Genomic DNA, 18,459 nt, shown 5'->3' with positions numbered 1-18,459 from the left:
AGACAACCACACTCTTAAGGAAAAATATGCATACGGAGAAGAACAAACGCTGAGGGAAGACAAACAGTCCCCTTCCAACCCAACTTTTCTATTGGAAACTGTATATGCTGCACCAATAGATCAAGGGTCTACCGGCATGACCAAGAAGACAGAGGGTGGTAAAAACCATTTAGAAAGGGAGTTTTACTCAGTATCAGAAACGAGAACAAGTCAAGGGTACGACTCTGAGAAGGAAGGGAAAGGAGACGGGAAGAAGAAAGTGAGAGCTAATAGAAAGAAGTTCAGAGCCGAGAAAAGAGTAGCAATAATGGGTAAAGATAATCATGAACTAAACTCCTCCACTTTCCATATATACATTGCGTCCCAGAAAAAAACGAAACCGAGAATTATCGATGTTTTATCATAACTTAATCACATTTATAATTGATAAATGACACATATCTGGAAAACTTAGATCCTCCTCTTTCATTTGATGCAACTCATATAATACATATTTCACGCATGAGTGATTAAAATGTATTTGAAGAGAGGAAACCAAAAAGTCATTTGGCGGACGGTATCTGATTTTCAAGGAGAAAATCACATTTCTAAAAAGTTGAGGTTCTGCCCTTTTATTATGATACCTCAATCAGGAAAAATGAGCAAGGAATAACAAAGTTCTGTTTGTTTAAAGTAGTGCTTGCATTTCCATAATTTTATCAAACGAAATCGTTTTCAATGGGTGCCTACCGTAGCAACAAACAGAGTTGACAAAAGACTTAACTCCATTTCGTTGACAAAAAGCCGTAGACGAAAGACTTCATGCATGGCTGATTGTCAACGAAACGGAGTTAAGTCTGTTGTCAATTCTGCATGTTGCTATGTAGCAACAAACAGAGTTGACAAAAGACTTAACTCCATTTCGTTGACAAAAAGCCGTAGACGAAAGACTTCATGCATGGCTGATTGTCAACGAAACGGAGTTAAGTCTGTTGTCAATTCTGCATGTTGCTCTGGCAGGCACCCAATGAAAACGAATTCGTTTGATAAAATTATGGAAATGCAAGCACTATTTTAAACAAACAGAACTTTGTCATTCCTTGCTCATGATTAAGGTGTCATATGAAAGGGACAGAACCTCAACTTTCTAGAAATGCGATTTTTCTCTTTGAAATTCAGATACCGTCCGCCAAATGACTTTTTGGTTTCCTCTCTTCAAATTAATTTTAATCACTCATGCGTGAAAAATGTATCATATGAGTTGCAGGCTTTTCAGCAAATGAAAGAGGAGGATCTAAGCTTTCCAAATATGTGTCATTTAGTAATTATAAATGGGACTACGTTATTACAAAACTACGATAATTCTCGGTTTCGTTTTTTCTGGGACGCACTGTACATTGCGTTCTTATCCAAATGATGTTCATAGCCATGGTCCAATGAACCATGACCGACTTTTGTGACCCTGTTGACGACGGTTCTCAACAGTTAAGGTATAGCAACATTTAAAAGTTTCCCACACATTTTTTTCATGTCAAAAGAAAGAAAGAATCTGAAAGACATTGAAAAATAGAAAAAGGGACAATTCAGACATGTCGATAGCCAACAATGAATGATGTATTTGGCAGTTCTGCTCTGTGAACTTGCCATGACGTGAGTCATGAAATTGAAAGCCTTTGTTTGACAATCTGGTACTGCATGAAAGAAGTAACGCCTTTTTATCCTGTTCTCTCTCTCTTTATTTTTCTTCCTCTTTTCTTATCCGTCTTTCTCTTTCGCTTTCTCCCTCTCCGTCTTCTCCCTCTCTTCTCTCTTTTTTTCTCTATCATGGCGTTGCACCAGTAATACTACAACCGAAATCCTCATTTCAGAAACTGCTTTCCTCTACTGCAGTGGTTACTAACCAGAGCTGGACAGAAGCTCACCTGAAAAAACTACACAATAATACATCGAAATGGAAAACGCTCTTCCCCTCTCTCTGTCTTTCTTTCTCTCCTTCTCTCACTACGTATGTATATTTGACAGCGTTTTTTCTTTTTCAGGAGCTTTGCTGGTTCTGACCACCATGCTATGCTGGACCCCATACGCCCTGCACCACTCCAAGTACCTGGGCCTACCAGAGGGTCATTGGTTTGGTGTATTCACCATGTGGCTGGGATACTGTAACGCACTTCTCGATCCACTGATCTACTCATTCATGAATTATCGCGTCAGAAAAGAGATCAAGAGTTTCTTTCGATCAGCTTGCGCTGTTTGCCACCGCAGAAGTAATTTGCACGATAAACATTCCAACTAGAGAGAGTTCAGGGTTTCCCCACATAGTCTTGCTTCGACATTTTGTTTAAATATTAGTACGGAAGTTCAGCTGAGAAATGGTGTAATATATTACACTAGCATGTTGGGGGGGGGGGACACTTTAGTGCAGAAGCCCCCTCCTCAAGGCTCAAGCCCCCGCCCCCCCCCCAAGAGAGAGAAAAGATGAATGCTACTAATAGAGACCGACAATTTCAGGACATGAAACGGTAGATAGTTCGTGGCTCGACAGTCTTGACTGCATTCATCTTTCTTGTAGAGTTTTCATAAACAAATTCCGATACCTTTCCCAAATGAGGCTAATTATCGGTGTGTGAATGACTCGCCTACAGAGGGCGCTTAGGCTTTCATGATCACATCAAGAACTAAGTAATAAGCCAGTTTACGGTTGCAGTCTGAGCATGAGAATGAGCAGATAAAGGTCATTTGTACCAAAAAGGTAAACCCACAGAGATGAATACTGGATATGCGCTCAATGAAGTTATGTAACATTATTCATTTATGCACCAACGGTACGTTCTAAGATACGCAGGTGGAAGTATTCTTTTCAAGAGGGCAAACAAAAGGTATTCATGAAGCACATCTACGACTTTGGCAGTTATTATTCTAAGATGCTCAAAGTGGATGACTTCTCCATGTGTAAAAGATCTGTGGATATTTGGGGTCATTTGTACCATGTGCTATCTGTAAACTCCCTTATTTGCGTATGACGCACTTTTTCTTCGATATATATGTATTCATCGGCTACCTAATCTCTATATTGTGTTGTGTTCAGTTTTTCATTTAAATAAAAACACTAAAACAAAAAAGAATATAAGTCTATACTGTAAAGTTGTTCCTTTTTATACTTTTGTAACCGAAAATATTGATATGAAGTATTACCGTCACCTTTTCCTTTTTTATTGAAAAATCTATTTTGTCTCCCAAATTGCAGAATTGTATCACAATTTGTATATTTGATTGGATATGTACTAGTTTGAATACATACGGAAAATATTTTTATAAATATGAATGTGTTTTATAATGTATGAGACCAAGTACTATGTTTATATTATAAGAACAGTTATGTTCCTCTAAATCATTTTGTATAATTATAAAAATCTGAATATAGGCAAAAAAGCATTAAAAAAAATAGAGGGAGCGTCAATTAATGAATTGTATTTTGCATCTTTCTTGTAACGTTTGCATAAACAATTCTGATATGTTTGTCCGATAAACTGATCTGAAGAGGGCGTTTAGGCTCTTACTATCGCACCAAGATGGCAAGAATTAGATAAATGCAGACACTTTGGAGAAAATAAGAATAATCCGATTATATTTAGCAATAAGTGTATATGTCTCAGCAATAAAACATTTTTAGATGTCGAACTATTTCAGAAAGGTATACCTCAATCATCATATATAATTGTCAGAGGTCATTTAAAACCGATCTTACATTTTTTTAATTTGGGTTTTGCAACTGAAAGCTTGCTTAGAATTCAAAAGATCTTTTCAGCAATCAGAAAAGAATGGATACAAAGTGATTTTTATGGAAGTGGACACTGACAATTTTGAAATAGAATTGATGATATTTGGACGTTTACAGAAACTATGTGATATAAAGCCTAGGCGGTTATATGATTACTTCATTGAAGAACTTCAAAAAGAGTATACATTACATGTGACAGAGGGTAACTGTCAATTTGATCTCGGAATGACGGAGTTGAAAGAAACATTCACAAGGATGAAATGTGCAATGCTATGTAATAAACAAAGAGAGTTTCAATACAAGCAATTACAAAGGGCTGTATATACGAAAAGAGAGCTCTTTAAATTAAAAGGGGAAACTGGGGATGTACTTACAGAAATGGGAACAAATCGATGCATGTTTACTTTAATGGATGTGGATATTATTATTATTATTATTATTATTAATTCTCTCTCTTGTACAGGTGGACAAACCGAAACAGGTTGCATGCAGTGTGTGTGTCAGCGTGAATGGGGTGTGAGGTGGGTGGGCTAGGGGGGGGGGGGGGTGAAGAGTTTGTGTGGTGTGAGTTGAGGGTGTGCGAGTATGTTGATCGGGTCGGGCTAGGTAAAATTCATACCTTCCCCTATGGTTATTTTGATTATTAACTGTTACATGAAAGAACAAATGTACAAACATGTATGATCTGAGATTTTTCTATGTTCATTGTAATTCATTGTATTGTAACAAATCAGGGTTTTAGTATTGGACGAAGGTTAAGCATTTTCTGTTGTACGCGCATGCGCTATAGCAATATGGCGCATCGTTGATTTAGCAATTACCAAACTGAAGGAAAATGAGCATAAATTACATATAACAATCATGTTGGTGCAATTATCATGTTTCTTTTGGGGATATTATTTGTATAGTAGTTATCTAATCAGGAATAAGGGGTTATACTGAAGATTATATGTGAAGATTTAATGGGATTAGCAGAAATATTGTGTTGAAGTGTTGTTTTACTAACGAGGACATAATTGCCCTTTTATACGGGTATGTATAGGGAAATTATTAGGATGCTTAGGATTGTGTGTTTAGGGTTTTCCACTTCACTGTATCCGATACGGGCCAGCCTCACTGAGGCTGGCCCAACCCTTAGTTAAGTCTAACATCTAGTCTGCACTTGTACTTGTGTTGATCGAGGTTATCCCGAATGTTGGTTGGTTCGCATGAAAGGAATTCGACATGCAACTCATGATTGGTCTGATTTCTTAGAACAGTGAAACAGTAGTAAGACAATGAGATCGAGAATCAGTGACAGGAGTTGACAAAGCATGGAGACTGATTGGTGATTGATTGATTGATTGCTCGAAGGATGTTCAATTGACTGTTGCTGTGCACAACGATTGGGGTGACCGATTGCAGTCGACGGATGCATGATTGTTAATACGCCCTGTGACGTGAGTAGTGAAAGAACACCAGCCATCAAGCTGCGGGCATATATTTTGTCCAAACGGACGGAGAGCGCCTGGCCGACACGGGGCATCCTGACAAATATTCCGTGTCAAGCCAAGGTGGCGAATCCGTTGCCGCCACAGTATCGTACATAGATCTTGCTTTGTATTACATACTGTGATAATTCTTTTGTAATGTGAATTTTATGAAGAAGGAAATCTCCGGAACAGGTTGCATGCAGTGTTTGTGTGTGTGTGTGTGTGTGTGTGAAAGGGGGTGTGGTGTGGGTGGGTGTAGAATCATGTAGAATCTGACATTTTGTCTATGTCCATTGATTGATGTAACTCATGAAGAGTCTTGTATCAAAAATCTTGTTTTATATTGCTTATTTTGATAATTTCTTGTTATGTGAAATTATGAGGAAGGAAATAAAATATCATTTAAAACAAAAAAGATGGAGCGTCAATCAAAGAATTGTATTTTGTATATTTCGTGAAACGTTTTCATGAACAATTCTAATACGTTTGCCTGGCGAGGCTCGTTATCTTTGTATGAATGACTCCTATACAGAGGTCGTTTAGGCCCTCACGATCTCGCCAAGATGGAGCGTCAATTAATGGATTGTATTTTGCACATTTTTTGAAACGTTTTCATGAACAATTCTAATACGTTTGCCTGGCGAGGCTCGTTATCTTTGTACGAATGACTCCTATACAGAGGGCGTTTAGGCCCTCACGATCTCGCCAAAATGGAGCGTCAACTAATGGATTGTATTTTGCACATTTCTTGTAACGCTTTCATAAATAATTCTGATACGTTTGCCTGATGAGACTAATGATCTGTATGTAAATGACCCACCTACAGAGGGCGTTTAGGCTTTCACGATCGCTCCAATGAATTGTATTTTGCATCTTTCTTGTAACTTTTTCATAAACAATTCTGATACGTTTCCCTGAAAAGGCTAATGATATGTGTGTGAATGACCCACCTACAGAGGGCGTTTAGGCTTTCCTGATCACACCAAGATGGAGCGTCAAGTAATGAATTGTATTTTGCACATTTCTTGAAACGTTTTCATTTTCATAACCAAGTCTGATATGTTTGTCCGATGAGGCTAATGATATGTGTGTGCATACAAACGGAGTTTAGGCTTTCACGATCTCACCTAGATGGAGCGAGGCATTGTAGTTCACTTTTTACAAGGAAAAAAACAACCTCTCTTTAGTTTAATTTGAAGGGAAAGTGGTTCATGTCTAACAATCCGGGGAGGTTGGATAACTTTAAATATTCAAAATCTTTGTCCTTCCTATTTTTTAACTATCATATTGTATATGTAATAACTGCAATTTATGTATTTGATAATAGAATACATTTAAATAGAAACCACTCTCACTATTATTCCTTTTTATTCGCATCTACTCTATTCACCGCACATCTAGTATAAGTGTATAGTATTCCTCCTATTTGCAATTTTCTATTTCAATTACATGGCATCCTAATGGAAAGCTTTTTTTAACGTCTCCTCCTCTTTTTACAGCTCCCCATCTCAAGTTTCAATACTGTTACATATGTTAACAAAGAGTGTGAGGCCTTATACGAAAGTGATTAGTTGGACATAATTTATTCTATAAATGATTATTCTTTTTAAAATCATTTTAATCTTAACAATATTTGCGTTACGTTGTAGTTTTCTTCAAGATGTCGCTTTTATGCCCTACATCTACCAGTAATTTGTATTTTTCATGGGCTATTATGTCTCCTTTGTTATGCAAGTGTGATGAGTAAAATGATGTTTTAAAGAAGAAGCTTCGATTGCGCAGTGAAAATTCTCGACAGAAATTGTATTATTTGATTGTTGATAGATTCAACACAAATTTAAAACCATAATACCTAAACACGAAGAAGGTGACTGTTTTAGTTTTTATTGTTACTGATTTCGTTGTATCATGTGATGGATACTTTCGTTGAGCCCACACAATATGGAATACTTTTACACACGTGTAATCGGCTGTAATAAAAGAAATAAAACAAAGGTATGTATATTTGGCAAATGAAAGTGATACATTAAAAGCGTTTGTCATTTTCAGTTTCAGTTTTATTCTAATTTGTACCAGAGCAATCGATGTAAACAATTATGACCCAAAACAAAAATCAATCACAAAACCATTGTATATTAACATAATGCATTCTGCAAATCATTAATTGAATTACAAAAGAGAATGTAAACATTCGCTGTAAATTATCCATGTTTCTTTTGTAAGTAAAAACTGTGGAAATGAAAGGGCCTACTGAGAAGCAGGGCTTGCAGAATGTGAATCCCTCAAATAATGATAATAAATAATGATTTTTTAGAAATACATCTAAGAATAGGGGGAAAAAGAAGAAAAAAATAAAATTAATAGATTAATCTGTAAGTAGGGAGTGAAAATATGTATACTTATAAATCCATAATTAACAAAAAAGAAGAAGCGATGGTTTGTCTTGTATCATCTATCGTCACTATAGCTTCCCTGTTTAAACTCTGAAAGAAAAGTATACTGGAGCCAGGCGGGCGATAACTCATATGCTTTAACACAGAGTTAACGCCCTTCTGGCTCCGATTGGCAACTTGCATTCACAGGCTACTTGAATGTTTTATCCTCATGATACAACTAATTCGCGTGCAATGTTGATACTTAAATAGATAGTTGATAGTTTAATACAATTAGTTGAATATTCACATTGGCCTGCGGTCTGCTTTATAATGCGACCGAAACTGAATGATAGATCATTGCAAGATAGATAAAAACTCATGATTGATGAGGCTACTCAAGGGAAAACCGAAAGCTTCTTGCGATCGTCTTTTGTCAGGACAGAACATAAAAATATTAATAAAGCATGCATAGTAAACCGGGTTTAAATGGATTGTGATCGATGAAACAGTGTCATATTAATCTAATATCGACTACTTGATAGTTGTACATGCAAGAAATATTCCTTTCGTTTGGCAAGAAAGAGTTCAAGTATGCGATGTATCCTGACGATGGGTTGTTTAAAGAGGGTATTGTGTGATTGGAAACTGAATATTTGACATCCTTTATCTTACAATGGAATTTTGCCTGCTCTACCAAAGCTGTATCATAGTATGAATAAGTGACTGCTTACAGATATAAAAGGAACTTCTTCCATCGATTTCGGATTGAGCTAACGCATATGCGTTTGGTACATCACATCACACAGCTCCGTTAGTTTGACAGAGTATGGCTGACAGTTCTACAGCTTTAGAGGCAACCAGGCAAGTGGACTTATCAAATATCATTATATTTTCTTTCCCTCAGTCTACGATGGGTCCTTCAAAATATTTTGAATACTTTGATTTTTTATAAAGGAATGTTTTAAACCTCACAAATTTGTTTAGCAAAAGGCTTATCTCCTTTTGAGCCAGATAAAAGTGTCTTGAAATTACTCCTTTTTAAATTACTTAGCAAGGAAAACCATCTCTCCACAGTTTGTAATTTCCTTGCTAGCCATTCTTCAATGGGAGTCGCCTTGTGGATTAAAATAGTGATGTCAGAGTAGTACAACTTGTGATATACCAGCTGACCTTTATCTTAGTTACAATGTAGGACACTAAACTGTCAAATGACTGGATGCTTATTCACGACTTTTTGGTTCAGACAAACAATTGAGCAGTTTCTTTTGTTAAGCAATATAGTTAGCATGCATGAGCTGTGGTCAGCCCAAGTTCAGTCAATTACTATAGGGGAAGTCCACCATGGTATTAAGTCATGACAGGCAGTAGGATTAGTCAATGGAAGTTTGAGCGAAATCCGATTGAAATTAAGAAAGTGAAAATTTCGAAGTTTCGATTCAATCAAACACACATTGGCAACTCGGTGAGGTATCGTGCGAGGTCCTCTCCAATTTGCTATGTACAGAAAACTTCATAAACTTCCATTTTCTTAGTCGTTGATGACGGAAAATATTTGTTTCTCACAGCCTCACAGGGATTGTACAGGAACATATTTGCAACAATTATATATAGGATGCATGTATGATTGAACGTTTTCTTTAGGGAAAATAGAAAGTTCTGATATTTTTAATAAGGAGATAACCTCGAAAGATACGTCACATATTTGTGTTTGATTAATCGCAACTTCCAAAATTCATAGCTTTTTTTTTAAAATCGGATTTTACTCAAACTTTCACTGACCAGTTCTTTTCATTTTTGTGCTTCTAGTAAAACTAATTCAATATCGGGAAGGACTTCCCCTTTTAAAAGAGTGACAAAGACATTCGTAGAACTGCTCGAAGAAATGATTTGTTTGAGGTGCCAGAGTAACAAGATAGCTGCTGTTTGCATCTATGGCTCTGGATATACACTACCCAGTCAGTATGCAACACCCTGTACATTCGATTCAGGTCATTGATAATGTAGTACTCTGACATCACAGTATAAATCAAAATGGCAGCTCTCATGGAAAAATGGTTTAAAAGGAAAGTGAAACATTTTGAGGGATAGTTTTCTTTGCTATGTAATCAAATAGGGTAATTTCAAGATAGCTGTAAGTGGCTGACAGTTTTGAATAAGATTTTCAACTAATGTTTTTTTAAAAATATTCTTCTTCTTCAAGGTTTAAGGTGTATAGCTAATGATTATTTCCACCTAGTAGGTGTGCTGTATGTGTGTTCCTGTGTATACTATTCCTATTACAGTGGAAGTCGTTACAAGTTGTTCTGTCATGTATAGTTCATAAGACTTCACAACTCTGCTTTAGCTACGTTAACATCTTGATAGTTCTATATGCATCTAAACTTTGGAATATGTCCACTATCATAGGAACAAGAGCTTGATCCCCAAGCTTAAGTAAAAAGGCTTAATTTTTGAGAGCCAGTAGAACATTGAAATAAGTACATTTGGTATGCGTTGGAGAATTTAAATTAATGCCAAGTGCCTATTTCTTTACATCTCTCTCTTCTATCTCATTTTCATAACTTAAATAATAAAAGGATGGTATAATTTAAACTGTTCATAACATGCAAATATATAATTGTATCGTCCTGTAGCCTCATCTTAATTATGACCGGCGCTCTGATAGAAAATATCATTGCCATCACCATCATCCTCCGCGTGCGTAGTCTGAGACAGAACCCTCATAACCTGTTAATACTCAACCTATCGGTGGCGGATTTGGGCGTGGCCCTTACCGGTATGACCTTCTCACTGGTATCCGTCCTTGATGGGGGACGGTTTCTTCAACATCATGAAGTGGCGTGCAAGGTGAGTCAGGATAGAGTTGAAAAATTGTGAAAATGATTATGACATTTCATGAAGCGCTTTTTAATCAGTCGCTAGGCACCAAAGCCTCTTAAAGGATGTGTTGGAGGGAAGAGTGGAAGGAACTAGACCGAGAGGGAGACCCATAATCAACTTCGAACTTTCGAAGAGAATGTAAAGAACTGGAGTGGACTAAAACTGCAAGAGTGCACCAGAATGGCAGAAGATAGAGTGAAATGGAGAGATGTTCAATCAACCTCCGAACCGGGAGAAGATACATAGATAGATAGAGATAGCTTTAACGAGAAGACAAAACAAAAAAGAAAACCCACCCTAAAACAAACAAACAAACAACCACATGATCTAACCAATCAAGCAGCGGCAACAACAACTACAACAACATCATAAACAACAGCATTTGAACAATGAAGAAACCCAAAGGATACATCGATTCAGATAGAAAGGTTTACCATTAACTCTAGTAATGAAAGAGGATGTGTCGTGGTGTAGTGGTTAATTTTACTTGACTCTTAATTCAAGGGTTGAGGGTTTGAATCCTAGCCTGGCACTAACGTCTTTTGCGTAGGCATTAATCCATATTTCTCACTCTCCACCCAGGTGTAAATGGGTCAGTCTAGTCAAGATGTGATCGAAAGGATCAACCCCAAAACAAATTGAAACGCTTTTCATTTTTCCTACATTTGATTTTAAAAAAGCTTGCGAAATAATAGTTTAACACTTTAAGGAGTAGAGTAAGTGCACATTACGTGTGAATAAATGGGATGAGTGGGGTAATGATTATATCTGTAAAGCGCTTAGAGACAGTATTTCGTATTATAAATCCAGATTCAATATCATTATCATTTATCATTTGAATTTCAACTCTTCTTCTCTGTAGGTGACTGGTTTCTTTTCCAACATATTCTCCTTCGCCCACCTAATGACAGTAGTCGCCATAGCTGTTGATCGAGTTCTCATTGTGACGTCATCGAAGGCACTCCCAGATGGTCTCCTAAGGGTCTACGTCATGGTCGCCATAGCGTGGTTCATCGGGACATTGATATCTCTTGCACCCGCTACAGACGTCCTATCTAGCATTGGTTACATCAGTGAAATCCGGCATTGCACAATTAAATTGGAAGTGTTGAAATTTCGTGTAGTTTTCAGCATCTTTTTGTTTGGTTTCATGATTCCTACGCTGGTAGCAAGCTACTCAGTAGTTGTCTACACTCTTTGGAGGCAGAATCAGAACCTGAAGGAGTGTCAGATATCCGGAAGACGAGGGCGGAGTGCATGCAGTGATTCAAAGGGTGAAGGGATTGAAACCAGTATGTACACTGAAAGCAAACCAAACTCGGCTAGTAATCTATCAGGTGAATACAACGACAAGAGCCTGGATCAGTCTGACGGCGAATCCCTTGACGCTTTAGACAAGGGCATTCATGATGATGCTTTTGAGAAAGGTGAAAAAGAACGTCCGCACGTGTCGTTCCCTAGAGAAGCAGGGAATAAGGATCGGGTGGTGTTCCATAATCGCAAAGAAAGCTCCACATCTCTGGCCAGCAATTCCTTGGAAGTGTCAAAGCCAGAGCGATACAACCAGACGGATAGGAAAGCCCTTGCTAAGCAGACCAAGAAAGAAAAACGTTCGTTGAGAGTAAAGAAGAGGAACTACATCATCCAGAGAAGGGTTTCAATTATGGGTAAGATTTCTTCACGACAAACCTGGGTTTAGTCATTTGGGTTTATCTTTAAGTCAATGAGATCGAAATTATACTGAGAGAAATTTCTAATAGTACTTGCCATAAATTAAAAAATCGTGTACGGAATTACGTTTAAAAATGTCTTTAACACAGAATCTAAATTAAAAAAATAGAATATAAGGGGTGTCGTTTGTCAAGAGGTCTAATTACTCGACTGGGAATGCAAAGGTCTTGAGTTCGATCCCAGACACGCGACTTATGTCTTTTAGCAAGGCATTCTATCTTCATTTCTCCTTTCCACCGAGGTCCTAGATTTGTACCCGGTAGGATGCGAATATCAAAGTGGTTGGATAAGCATGTGCACTCTCGTAAGAGGGGACTGGCTGGAATGCTCTCCAGGGAGTGGAGAGTGTGCCCTGTAAAGTACAGGATCTTAACATAATCCAGTGACAAGGGTAATGTACGAGCTTTCGTCGGTTACGTTGTAACTGATGAAGCGCTTTATAAGAAACAATTATCATTATTATTATTATTATCATTATAATTATAATAATGATTATTATTATTATTATTGTTGTTCTTATTATTATCAATATTATTAATATTACCGTCAACTTTTTGGGAAGTGTACATTCATCATCACAAGATGCAGACTCTGGAAAGTAATACAATACTACATAACGACTATTTCTATTTATTTGGGGTGTAAATGAACTTTATTTTCATTCTATCATTTAGTTTGCTATGCTTTATATGCCAATTTTTGTGATTTATTTGCAGGAGGGCTTCTAGTACTGGTAATAACATTGTGCTGGACACCGTATGTGATACTTCGAACCTTACAACCTGACATTAAGGATTCTGTCTATGTGTTCGCCATGTGGTTAGCCTATTGCATCACAGTCATCGATCCTGTCATCTACGCCTTCATGAACCAACGTGCAAGGAAAGAACTTATCAAATACAAGAACATGATATTCAGCAAGATGTGCTCTAAATAACCGTCATAACTCTGCTGATGTGTATCACCTGGTAATAAAAGGAAGAGTTGAACATGAATTCTTCGTACTACAAACTGAAAGAATGAAGGGAAGGGGCTCATGCCTCCTTCATTTTTGTATACTCAATTTCATTATTATTCCATCGTGTCCAAGGATATAACGATAACCATATTTCACTGATGCGCAGGATTGTACTTTATGTAATTAAGGAGCAGTGCACAATCGAAAATTGATTTCTAAGGGGTTCATGTTTAACAATATTGTGTTAGGTACAAACATTACGTTTCATATATTTCAATATTGTCAGTTTTCCCAATAGGACTACCGTAAAGGAGGATCATTGATATATCACACCGTTATTCTCTCATTTCCCCTCTCTATTTATGCTCTTAGGGCTTTGTCCAATAATGATTTGATTTGACTTTGAAAAATGCTATGCGTCTATATATATAACATATAGGCGTGCAGAAAATTGTCTAGGAACGTGAAGCGTAGCTGTACTTTACAAGTTTATTACGAGCTTTCGGCTTGTGAGGCCTTCTTCAGGTTCTGAAGTAAAAACACATACAAAAACAAATACATTGTATATAAACAAATATACACGGCGTACAAACTTAATGCTTAATATCACTCAATCATAGTCAACCACCCGTTGTCATGTCAGAGTTGAGAATTCTCGCACTTTTATATATATATATAAACTTGCTTATATATATATATATATATATATATATATACAGTGTATAAATATACTCTTTATAATTATGTGTGGTGCCGACAGAGATTAGAAAGAAGTAAACTTCCAGCTTGTACCGAGGTGCACTTCTTTGAACTTTTATTTTGTGTACGATATGTTTTTCAAGTATAAGTCTGACATGTGTATTAATAGGCAATTGTTTATGCATACATATATATTTGTATTTAAAGAAGCAGAGAAAACTATTGTTTTTATGATTCATTTCACTTGCAGAGAAGTCCTAAAATTGCATTGAACTCTTTATCACTTCATTATAGTTAAGTGAACTGGCAGAGTTTCGTTCTTTAACAAAGAAATCCAAAGTCGTCTTGACTCTTTGGTTCAATTAGATCATTAATATCACTTCACATTCACAGTGAATAATAGTGCAGACATGTATAATATTTGAAAGCGAAACGTGATATTATTAACTTCAATTAGTAAAGACTCTAAAGTGGATTGATCACACGCTTGCTGCAATTAATTAAACGAAAATATAACAATAAATTACTCCCAGATGCAGTAAAACATGAAACAAGAAAGAGGGGGGGGGGGGGGGGGTATAGTGTCCCTACATCTTAAAGATAAATACAGTTCTGGTCAGGCGATTGCAGCGTGAAAGAAACGTTGTAAAAGCGATGGAAAAGGGTTGGCCATATATTACATACGTATTGGTTTATACTGTGAGGTTTTTGAAACACCAAAATGATAACACAAAATAGCCCCATCTTGCTAACAGCCATATTCGCTGTAAACAAAAATGTGCATAGAGGACTATAAAAAACACGTGTGTGCTCCACAACCTCGAGTACAAGAGCCATCCTTTTCAGCGGACATTTTCTGTGATACTTTTCCACACTAATGTAAAAAGAATGAAAAAGTTCATGAATTGTTAATTTCCTTTCCGGAACTTAAGCTTCTCTTTAAATGTGGTGGGTCCCTTTTGCAGTTTTGTGCTGCGCAAAGATTCAATCAGCTTAATTTTGGCCATTACAAGAAGTGGGTTATTGATTGTGTACAAATGCTCATGTATCTTTTACAGCACATTTTATGTATGTTATTACCAAAGAAAAGAAGAAGTCACTCACTCACTATATAGTGTCTAAAAGTGAAATCTAGACAATGAACGGGTTTCCTTGCATAATTTGAATACTAGGAGAATGTGAACATTTAGATTTCACAGGTAGGACACACGTGACATATGCATAATTCCTGCAAAGTTATCTATTTGATGTTGGCTGCAAAAGGGATACTCTGCCTTTAAGGCTAGGTCCTAAAACTACGTATTTTAACTACATCACATTCATCTAATAGACGTGATGCTCTGAACTATCCGACAATTACCATCCCCTTTTAACGGATTCTAAAAATCAGCAATAAGGGATAAAAGGAGCCGGAAGAAGAAGAAGAAGGAGAAAATATTGTGACAATTTTCCTTTCGACTTTTTAATCTTTAGTTACACATTTAAATGAATGATTAAGTGTTTCTTTTACAATTTTCTCCTGAAGCAGGTTCACATGCTTAGAAGAGAAGATTTCAGAACAATCTACTGGGTCCAATGGTGAAATATGATGATTAATCGCGATAAATTGATTATAATCTGTATGATATTATGTCTCATCTTATCTCTCATTCATCGTCGTTGCCATCTTCATTCGGCTTCGAAGTATAGATACCGTATAATCTGATGAGTTTAAGTAGAATGGATATGATAACAAGAATTATACTAATTGTATATGTATTTATTGTATTGTTTTGTTATATTATCTATTAAACATTACACAACGTAGCAGTGTCTGCAAACTGAGACTACACTAGGCACTGTACTTTAGCTGCTGTTAGACACAGCAAGAGACTGGCATATCTAGGCTCTGTTCAAGGCTTTAAGAATTGTGGTAAAGTGTCTAATTTGAGTATGTGCTTCCAGATTATATGCTACCGACCTCACAACAGATTTTAGCTAGATTCTATCAAGTTAACAGACCTGCAAGAGCACGCTGGATAAGACAAAAGAACCATTGGCATCCACGATGCCCATTTTTATGTAATATTCATTTGTAATGTTGTGGACGGCAAATTACCAATAACTTGGATCAGATGTTCACATGCCTGCGTTGCCCCCATCCCCGTTTTCTCTTCTCTTTCCCAATAGCACGTTTTATGTGTCGCTGTTAAGCTTCCCAGTATCTGCAGTACTCCTAGATAGGCAGCTAGGGCCAAATATATGATTTGCATCACAATTAGCTTTTCTCCCACTGATTAAGAAATAAATATGTGTTTAAAGATGATGAATTTTCAAAGCGTTCCATGTGAAAGGTTTCGTTTCCGGGTAAGCCCACTCTACACCACCGGCGCGGATCCACGGGCCGATTCTACCGGCCCGGCCCCCCTTGCCCCCTTCAACCGGTTTAAAAAATGGGATAGTAACGTAAATGTTACCTTTTTAAAACAAAAGCCTTTAGCAAGTGTCTCAATTGAATTAAATATTGCTTCAGGCCATGATTTACGTCATTCAACACAAATATTGTGAACTGCCAGTGACACAAATGCGGCATCAAAATATTTGTGCTTCTCTGACCGTAATTAAATACCTAAAGCTCCTGAGCTTCAGGGGGCTCCGCCCCCGAACTTCCCACACCAATTTACGCTTCGCTCGCTACCCTCTACCTGATCGTAAATACTTCAGCCTTCCCATTTTGATAAACGTTTCGCGGGACCTGTGTATAATACATACGCATAAAACACTGATCTTTATGATGTCTTTAACGTGACATATAGCTTCTTCTGCCCTTGCAAACGAGAAAGAAAACAAGATCATTAAAAGGGACTAAGCGACAAATAATGATTCAAATTGATGCAAATATTTTTCGTTTTAATTCGCACTGCTATTCACCAGAATCTTCTTTGTTAAAACAACTTTTACAAATCTCAGCCATGCTTACTGAGTTGAGACGTTCCATTCAATTTAAAGTACTCATTAAAGAATACACTTCTCTTAATCTGAAAGTGATCTTACAGCAATAGCACAGTGGCAGAATTGCATGGCTGAGATTTGTAAAAGTCGTTTTTACAAAGAAGATTCTAGTAAAAAGCATTGCTTATTCCAAAAAAAAAATCTTTGCATCAATTTGAATCACAATGATTATTTTGTCGCAAAATCTGTTTATTCAATAACCTTGTTTTCTTTTTCGTTTGCAGGGGTAGAAGAAGCAATGTCACGTTAAAGATAAAGACCAGTAATGGTCATCAGGCGCGCCGGAAGCAGTTTGGGATTAGAGGGGGGGGGGGGGGCAAACATTCCAGGGGTTCACCTTCCAGGGACAGTGACGTAATGAGAAAAAAACGTTCGGAACGGGGGGGGGGGGCAGACGAAAAATCTGCATCACCACCAGTCTTGCACATTACATGCAGGTCCCGAGGAACGTTTTTCAAAGTGGAGTATTAACGATCAGGTAAAACGTAAATTGGCGTGGGGTCCAGGGCATGAGCCCCTCGAAGCTCTGGGGTTTTAAGTATTTAATAACGGTTAGATGAGCATCCAGTGGCCCTCTTTAATGTCATTAACGTGTTCCGGGGGGAGAGGGGGGAGCCCCCAGAAGCCAGAGATTTTAATACCTAACTACGGTCAGATGAGCATCCAGGGGGCAGAGCCCCCGGAAGCTCAGGGGTTTTGGGTATTTAATTACGGTCAGATGAGCATCAAGGGTCCGCCTTAGGGCCCTTGGTGGGGTTCCAGGGGGCATAACCCCCGGAAGCTCGTTTTTTTAAGGTATTTAATTACGGTCAGATGAGCATCCAGGGGGCAGAGCCCCCGGGAGCTCAGGGGTTTAAGGTATTTAATTACGGTCAGATGAGCATCCAGGGGGCAGAGCCCCCGGAAGCTCAGGGGTTTTAGGTATTTAGTAACGGTCAGATGAGCATCCAGGGGGCAGAGCCCTCGGAAGCTCAGGGGTTTTAGGTATTTATTTACGGTCAGATGAGCATCCAGGGGGCAGAGCCCCCGGTAGCTCAGGGGTTTTAGGTATTTAATTACGGTCAGATGAGCATCCAGCGGACCGCCTTAGGGCCCTTGGTTGGGCTCGGGGGCGGAGCCCCCATAAGCTCTGTGGTTTTAGGCATTTAATTACGGTCAGATGAGCATTTTTTATACCTTATTTGTGACATTGGCAGGTAACTTATTTTTTTCTCTCCATCTTTCTTTCTTTTTCTCTTTAACATACTTTTTCAAAAAGTGAGGGGGGGGGGGGGGGCTCGAGCCAAGCCACTTTGCAGACCATGACATAAAGGCTTCTAAATAAGCGTATTTTCCGCCCGACTGTAATTTGGGAATTTCTTATTTTCCAACAAACGCATGAAAAGGTATGACTTACATAAAAATGGAGACAAAATACCGGAAAATCATGTCATAACAGCAACATTTGTAAATCACTGGTATCGAATAAAAAATACACCCCCCATCAGTACGCCAGCGGTCAGGGGGCTCATGTCTTCTCACCCCTATAACAAAAAATAACAAAACAGAAACGATTTCCCATTCTCGCAGAATGTCCACGATATGCGCGTATCGCTA

General features: G+C 37.8%; 2 protein-coding genes across 2 annotated transcripts; both read left to right on the top strand.

Moving 5' to 3' along the window:
* The first annotated feature begins 3 nt into the window (after positions 1-3).
* LOC115928064 (melanocortin receptor 5-like) lies at positions 4-2,722 on the top strand. Its single transcript, XM_030994700.1, has 2 exons — positions 4-311; positions 2,019-2,722. Exons 1-2 carry the CDS (start codon positions 137-139, stop codon positions 2,270-2,272), a joined length of 429 nt encoding a protein of 142 aa, XP_030850560.1. The 5' UTR covers positions 4-136; the 3' UTR covers positions 2,273-2,722.
* An 8,636-nt stretch (positions 2,723-11,358) lies between these two features.
* Positions 11,359-13,831, top strand: LOC592644 (alpha-2C adrenergic receptor-like). Its single transcript, XM_030995241.1, has 2 exons — positions 11,359-12,151; positions 12,932-13,831. Exons 1-2 carry the CDS (start codon positions 11,389-11,391, stop codon positions 13,150-13,152), a joined length of 984 nt encoding a protein of 327 aa, XP_030851101.1. The 5' UTR covers positions 11,359-11,388; the 3' UTR covers positions 13,153-13,831.
* The last annotated feature ends 4,628 nt before the right edge of the window (positions 13,832-18,459 follow it).

This window comes from Strongylocentrotus purpuratus, unplaced genomic scaffold (assembly GCF_000002235.5).
Source record: "Strongylocentrotus purpuratus isolate Spur 01 unplaced genomic scaffold, Spur_5.0 spur5_scaffold_21, whole genome shotgun sequence".
NCBI classification, from domain to species: Eukaryota; Metazoa; Echinodermata; class Echinoidea; order Camarodonta; family Strongylocentrotidae; genus Strongylocentrotus; species Strongylocentrotus purpuratus.
Note: the sequence above shows the minus strand (reverse complement) of the source record. Positions and strands in the feature narration are given on the sequence as shown.